The sequence below is a fragment of the Aulonocara sp. 'chitande type north' Nkhata Bay genome, linkage group LG2 (genome assembly GCF_057382095.1).
Source record: "Aulonocara sp. 'chitande type north' Nkhata Bay isolate Kocher_YH1m ecotype deep benthic linkage group LG2, A_spYH_male_GT1.1, whole genome shotgun sequence".
NCBI classification, from domain to species: Eukaryota; Metazoa; Chordata; class Actinopteri; order Cichliformes; family Cichlidae; genus Aulonocara; species Aulonocara sp. 'chitande type north' Nkhata Bay.
The window spans coordinates 2,615,791-2,623,019 of record NC_141345.1 but is presented as its reverse complement, the minus strand read 5'-3'; the positions used below and the strand labels follow the sequence as shown (position 1 = coordinate 2,623,019).

The 7,229-nt window shown below is 39.8% G+C and overlaps 1 protein-coding gene across 1 annotated transcript; it reads left to right on the top strand.

The window, feature by feature from the left end:
- The first annotated feature begins 3,452 nt into the window (after positions 1-3,452).
- c1galt1c1 (C1GALT1-specific chaperone 1) lies at positions 3,453-6,416 on the top strand. The gene is made up of 2 exons (XM_086301626.1): positions 3,453-3,630; positions 4,786-6,416. The coding sequence occupies exon 2, from the start codon at positions 4,797-4,799 to the stop codon at positions 5,748-5,750; it is 954 nt and encodes a 317-aa protein (XP_086157752.1). The 5' UTR covers positions 3,453-3,630; positions 4,786-4,796; the 3' UTR covers positions 5,751-6,416.
- Positions 6,417-7,229: the final 813 nt, after the last annotated feature.

The window sequence follows — 7,229 nt, the reverse complement described above, 5'->3', positions numbered from 1 at the left end:
AAATGTTGGAAATTATCATTAGAAAAAATTAAATATGCATTGTTGGCAATCACTAGAAGTTATTTTGGGGAGAAAAAAGGACAGTAATCATTCTAATGGACACACATAAAAAAAATTAACATTTTTTTCCAATATTTTTTTTAAAGCAGTCCTCCTGCTTGAAGGAGAACAGTTTGATTCACCTGCCTGCTGGCTCTCCACCACTCGATTTTTTTTAATGTCTTTCTCTCGCTCTGAAAACCTGGACCCGTTTCTGCAGAGCAGCACTTACCTGAGTCAATAATACTTTGTAGTTTCAGGTTTGTGTAATAAAGATTTCATTCCTGTTTTTATGATGAAGAAAAAAACAAACAAACAACTTGTCATCTATGAGGAACACAAGCAGGGGAAATGAAATTGATCACAGGCAGCACGTCTTTCACAGTGAACCCTGACTAAAGGCAACTCAGATCAGCAAAATGATTTGGGGGAATTTAATTTAAGTTATAGTTTTGCATCTGCCGTATGTAAACTAATACTTGTACATATTGGATGTCACAGCCTATGTTAAGATGGCGATGCAGGGGTTAGCACTGTCACCTCACAGTGAGAAGGTCTTTCAGATCCACTGGTTGGCTGTGGAGCATGCATGGGTTCTCTCTGGGTTCTCCTGATTCCTTGCAGTCCAAGGAAATAGAGTTAGATTAATATGTGACTCTCTATTGGCAGGAATGATTGTCTCTTTGTGCTAGGTTGGCAATGCACTGGCCACCTGTTCAGGCTGTGAACCACTTTTTGCCCTGTGACAGCTGGGATAGGCTCTAGCCTCCCCTGCACCGCTGAATAAAATGAACGGATGTCTGCATTAGAACAAGGTTAAACTGCATCATCCATATTAAATCAAACTTTAAATTATAAATAAATTAAATAAATTATTAAAGAATTTATTTATTTATTATTTATTATTATTATTATAAATAAATAAATTATAAATAAATTATTTACTACTTATAAGTTTAAATTTACAATACAATATATTTGAGTTTGTAAATCAAAGGCAAACTCAACAAGAGTGGCACATTTAGAGTTTTCTGTTGTTTGAGGAGCCTGGTGGCTTTTGTCAAACTGAAAGATTCCTCATGCTGAGATGAGTGCGCATGGCCTCAGGTGATTTATTGTCTTCATGCCTCTGAAATTAAAGCTGAAAACAACATTTGATGCATCTGACAGCTGAGCAATGAATGGAAAGAAGCAAAGACACAGCAAAGGTTCAGGTTTAAGGTCAAAAGCTCAGTTTCAAATGCACAAATAAATCAAATTATTTTAAAAAAAGGTAAAGAAAAAATAAAAGATAAGTGCTGTAAAAACGAATACATCAGTTATCTGTTAATTCCCATAATGTGGAATTTAGATCACTGTTTTACATCTTTATTTGACTGGAAACAGTCAAATATAGCCTAGTCTAACGTGAAAAACTCAGAAGTTTTGATCATGATGAAATCTCCACAAGACACTGTCATGACATTACTCCACCCAGGCATGATCATCACCTCCAAGACAATAAAACCCCGATAATGCAGGAGCTTATTGTGATCTGGGAAGAAGGTTGGAAGACGCAAACAATAAGAAATATGCAAAGTACCCAGAGCTGATGAAGAAATAGCAGGCTGGAAGAGTTTGAGTGAGCCGATAGAGGGTTGGCTGCAGAGGTTTTGCAGGATGGTCACTCTAAGTCCTTAAACAACCGTGAATTACAGGAAAGCCCAGAAGGTGTCTGTGAAGCCACAGAGAAAGCCACTAGGACACAACTCAGGGCTTTGGTTGGCTGACCAGGACCATGGTGTCTGATGTCAAAAGACCCGGAACACCGCATGATCCAAGGAGTATCACTGAAGATGTGTCCCAGAGAGAGGATATAAAATGTTTTATGAGAGGCATCTGAGTGCTTATAGCTGGTCAACAGCTGAACAGGAGCAACTTTAAATGCATTTTCTTAATTTGGTACCTGTTTAGGGACTTTTAACTTCTGTGTTTTGGTTCATGATTTCATGGTTACAGTAAGCTGAGTTTTAGTTTTATTGTTTGGGTTTCTATCTGGTGATTCCACAGCTGAGTGGTTATCACATTCGAGTACAAAAAGGCCCTGGTTTGCACCTGGGAGGAAACACAAGCAGACACACTCTTAGTGAAGGTGCCAAAACTGGATAAATAGGAGGGTTGCATAAATTATTTTCCAGTTTAAATATGTGCATTGTCCACTGTGGTGTCCCCTTGGGGGGAAGAGTGCAGCAAGTGACAACACCTACCTCATTTCTAGTTCCTCTATACTTTAACTACTCATGAAGTCTATATAATTTATCATTCTAGAGGTCTTAAATATTTGGTGTTTATTTAGCTTCAGTTTCTACTTTAAGTTCATTTCTTGTGTGTTCAGTTCCCCCAGAGTTTATCCAGTTGTTTTTAATGTCAAGCTTCTGTTTTATATGTTTCTCCTCCAGTGTTCGTTTGTCTCATGTCAATGTGCGTCATAAGCAATATTAAAGAAGACTTTAGCAGAAGGAACTATGGAATAAAAGGAAGCAAAGAGGACACCTATGTTAGTCTTTAACAAAAGCAAAAGGACACTGGTGCAAAGTTCACCAGTGTCATGTTGCTCCTTCTCTTCCTTTTCTGCACCTCTTCGCAGGTTTGGATAGGGGGGTTGCTTCTGCCACTTGTTCCAGCCAGCACACCTGGAAGCTATCTTATTTATTCTCTGGGATTCAAAAGGCCAAATGAAACCTTCACTCAGAAGTCCCACTGAACCTTAGATCTTTTCTTCTCAACCATCTTCCTGACTTTTATTCCAGTACACTGTACTTACATTGTCAACAGATTGCTGCAAGGTGTGGTCTCAGCATCACCGTCGCACATTCTGCAGTTTGGATCCTGCAGCTGTGGATGTGATGTTCAACGCCAGTGCTGTCCTTACAAACACTAACAGGAGTTCTTGAAACTAGTCACGTCCCTAATCTTCTGTCTGGTGTAGGGCCTTTCTCGATCATATGTCTTCATTTTCCTTAATACTGTCTTTGTGTTCTGCTGATTAAAACACTTTTGAAGCTTCTTAAAGAAACACCATGTCGCTGTAGTTGCATGCCTCCTCTCTCTATTGAATTTTCTTAGCATTGTAGACTAAGTTTGCAGAGACTGCCTCGTGCTACAAGCATGCAGCTCTTTAGACCCAGTAAATAAATACTAAAATAACCCCCACTTTTTATACTGTATGTCATTGTCATCAGCTTCCTTTTTTGTGCTATTCTCAACATCAGTCATTGGTATTGATACTGTCAGTATTTAATCTGCCCACGTCTGCTACTGGGTTTTGAAATTAAGTGCAAAATTGCCGCCATGTGGGTTGCCGTAATACACCCTTATATGGGTTATAAGCCACCAAAGAAGAAGACGAGTGTGACACGCGTAGTGAACAACGAGTAGGTGGCAGTGTCACGCAGCTGTAGCGTCTAGTCTGCTTTATTGAGGTCGTAGAAGAAGAACAGTTGGCTCTACTGCTGGGTGACGTTTGTAGTCATTCCAAACAGGACAGCTGGCTGAATAAAGACTGGACAAACAGGAGAACAACAGGAAGCACGACAGTAGTAACGCTTCTAGGTACAGTAAATTCCTTCTGCTTGTTGTCCTGGTGGTGCTAGAAAGACCCCCGAGTGAGCCTCGTAGTGTAAGACTGAGAAGGCAGGGAGCTAACAGCTAACAGTTGGTTCCCAGTGCTGTTATAAAGTTATCGACGTTGAATCAGCGATTTAGAATGATTTTGCGCAGTTTGACAACAACACTGCTAGCCTGTTGGGTGTTTGTCGTTTGTCTCGAAGTATTTCTAAACAAATATGATGTTTGTTTTTTTTAAATCATTTTTATTATTAATTTATAAATAACCTAATGTAAAGCTGAGAGTCTCTATGTAGTGAAGACACGTCAAACTAGAAGTGCAAGCTGATTGCGTCAAACAATGTGTTTGACAAGCCTTGATAGAGTTGTTTAGGTCTTTCCTCCATACGATGGGATATTGCACATGAGATAAAGTGGCAGGAGTGAGCAACAGTACACAATTTTGAGGCAGAGATATGATTGAATGGCCAGGAACCACTCCCATTCCTTTGAATAACCTGTTATACCATACTGCGTGTATTCAAACCGACACAAAGAGGAGAAGAACAAAACTGTCGATTTAATTCAATAGGATAGTCATAAAGGTTGAGTCCGAAGTGATCCCTATGTGGCATTTCTTTACAGTTATGAGTATATTTTCAGATTTATACTCATTTAGATAGGTTTGCTTTCCCCACAATTTGTGCCACATTCAGTATGGTTTTTCTACAAGCACCAAAAAGGCATCAGAAGTTTTATTATTATCCAGATGAAGCTCAATTTAATAAAATGAAAGCTGTTCAGCTCACTTGTTTTGTCTGCTGAACAATTAAAAACCTAGTTAGCATCACAGATGACTAAGATAGATATAATATTTATCCCAAAAGTGGAGAAATCCTCATTACTACAGCTAAAAATTAAACACAATCTACAGCCTATTTCCTGGTTCAAATGGGTCTTTGGCAGTGACTACTCAAACAAGCACAATTAATATTTAAAGCAGTAGGTTTGTGCATTTGATTTTTTTTAAAGAGTCTGCTTTATGCTTTAAACCTTCCTTTAAAAAAATGGTTAAAAACATTTGTATAACAGCCCTTAGGTTTCAGGATAATATTTAAACGCTTGTCTTTGCCCTAGTAATGAATTTTCTTACTCCTCCAGTGTCTGCCATCATGTTGTCTGATGGGTGCTCATTCATGAAGGGGATGCTATTGGGAGGCGTCTTCTGCTTGGTGCTGTCGTTCCTGGGCAGCTTTAATTTCAGCTCTGAGTCGTCGACAGAAGATCATCATCATCACCATATTTATGCTCCCTCTAAAGACGAGCTGAAACGCCTCTCTGACAGTCGAGTGGAGGAGTTGAAGAATCAAGTGCGGGTCTACTGCATCATCATGGTACAGCCCAAGACTCTTGTGTACTGGGCCACCGTTTTGGACACTTGGAGCAAACACTGTGACAATGCTGTGTTTTACACCTCAGAGGGCTCCAAGGCACTTGAAGCGGTAGACCTGAATGAAAAAGATGACTGGGCAAGGTTGCGCAAAGCTCTCATACATGCGTATGAGAATGCTGGGGACCTGCGCTGGTTCTTTGTGGCCCAACCCACCACGTTCGCCATCATTGAGAATCTGAAATATCTCATTCTCGCAAAGGATCCCAATGAACCTTTCTACCTGGGAAATGCTGTCAAGTCAGGAGAGCTCGAGTATGTGGAGTATAGCAGCGGGATTGTACTAAGCTATGAAGCTCTGAAAAGGCTGATGACCATGTTCAAAGATGAAGGCCAATGTCCTGAAAGAACCCACACACTGTGGAAGATGGGTGAAGACAAGCAGCTGGCCTTGTGCCTGAAATATGCCGGTGTGTTTGCGGAAAATGGCGAAGATAGACATGGCAAGGGCCTGTTCAACAAGCAGAATGTGGTCAACATGATAAAACAGAGCATGCAGGACAATCCCACTGATGTAGTGGAGGGCTGTTGCCCTGACATGGCGGTCACTTACGGCGGGATGTCCCCAAATCAGATGCACGTTATGATGTTTGGAGTTTACAGACTTCGTCCTTACGGGCACGACTTTCACGATTGGTTAACGTTTTATCCCCCTAAAGATTCGGACAACGATTAGAGCTTCAGTTCTTCAAGCTTTACGTGGTATTTTAACTGTGGTGCTTCTGTGACGGCACACGTAACTTTGGGGAGATGTTTTTCTAAAGCTGTTTATAAAACTGGATCCTGGGTAGGATTAACCTTTTTCTGTAAATTTGTACCTTTTGCACTTGGCACAATCAGCAGCCCATTCCTTTACTGTGTGATTGAATAGAAGTTTCATCCTTTGAAGGCAACCAAGACAGGTAACATATCAAAAATGTGTCCTCTCCATAGCTTAGTTACCATTGTATGGTTATGTATGTCTTCTTTTTGGTCTTAAAGGTATGAAGTAATGAGAGTTTAATTATTTAACTCTTTACAAGTGAACCTCTTCTTTTTTTTCTTTTTCTTTTTTAAGAATCATCTTTCTGATTTGAAGAATGTATTGGAGCACCAATAATAGTATTGAATCAATTATTGTGCAGTCCAGCCATAAGTTTACTACACTTTTTTTTCTTCTTCTTTTTTGGCAATGTTATACTTGGTTATCTCAACATATGAAGACATTGTAAATAAACAAATTAAAGGCTATCTTAGTGTTAAAACACATTTCTTTTAAAATCACATGGGAGTCAAGGTGAATGGATAAGGTGACTTTTGTATAATAAAAGCAAAATAAAAAATAATTATTAGAGAAACTTAATTTGATTTGTTGTGTTGTATGGGCCAGCAAAGATTTGTGGGAATGGGAATCAACACACTCAGGCCCCTGACAGTCCTGATTGCTCCTGACCTCAGTGCCTGCAACCACACTTTGTGGGCCCCCCGGGACAACAGATCCATGTTATTTCTTCTGGGTTTTATCTTGCTACGCCTCACAAATCCTGGCAGGTCTGGCTAAACTGGCAATTTCTTTTATTGCTCTTACTCTGGTTTTCTCTTAGTTTGCTCTGGGAAAGCTTACCAGGGTTTATCTCTCCTGACAACACAAACTCCTGGATCACAGGGACATGCAAACTCCTTGGTGACCTGAATGCAAGCAACCAAAGTGAGTTTACTTTGTAGGGTTGCTGCGCTCAGCATTGGGGATATGAGGAGCTCAGAGTAGAGGTGCTGCTCCCTCATGTCAAAAGCAGTCATTTGTGGTGATATGGGCATCTGATCCGAATGTTTCCTTTTAAGTTTTCCAGGTACGCTCTACTGGAGATAGATGGAAAAACCTGTTGGAGCAACTGGAAAGTGTTGGTAGTTAGATGGCAGCACTGGATGGATTGAAATAGAGCATATGTTAAATTAAAGAACTTTATATTTTTTTAAACTTTTTTTTTTATTAGATCTTTTAAAGGGGCACTTATTGCAGGGCTGTAAACAGTATCAGTTCTAAGTGGATATTTGAATGTTATTTGATCTGTCATGTAGATATGGCAAGGTTCATGCAATAAAGAGAGGCAGAATAACAGGTCTAACGTCTGCGCACACTGACACGCCTTTGCTCTATATGTAAATATGTTCACAT

Bases quoted from the DNA above. Each gene is read 5' to 3' on its own strand.
- c1galt1c1 (XM_086301626.1), top strand. From the start codon at position 4,797: ATGTTGTCTGATGGGTGCTCATTCATGAAGGGGATGCTATTGGGAGGC.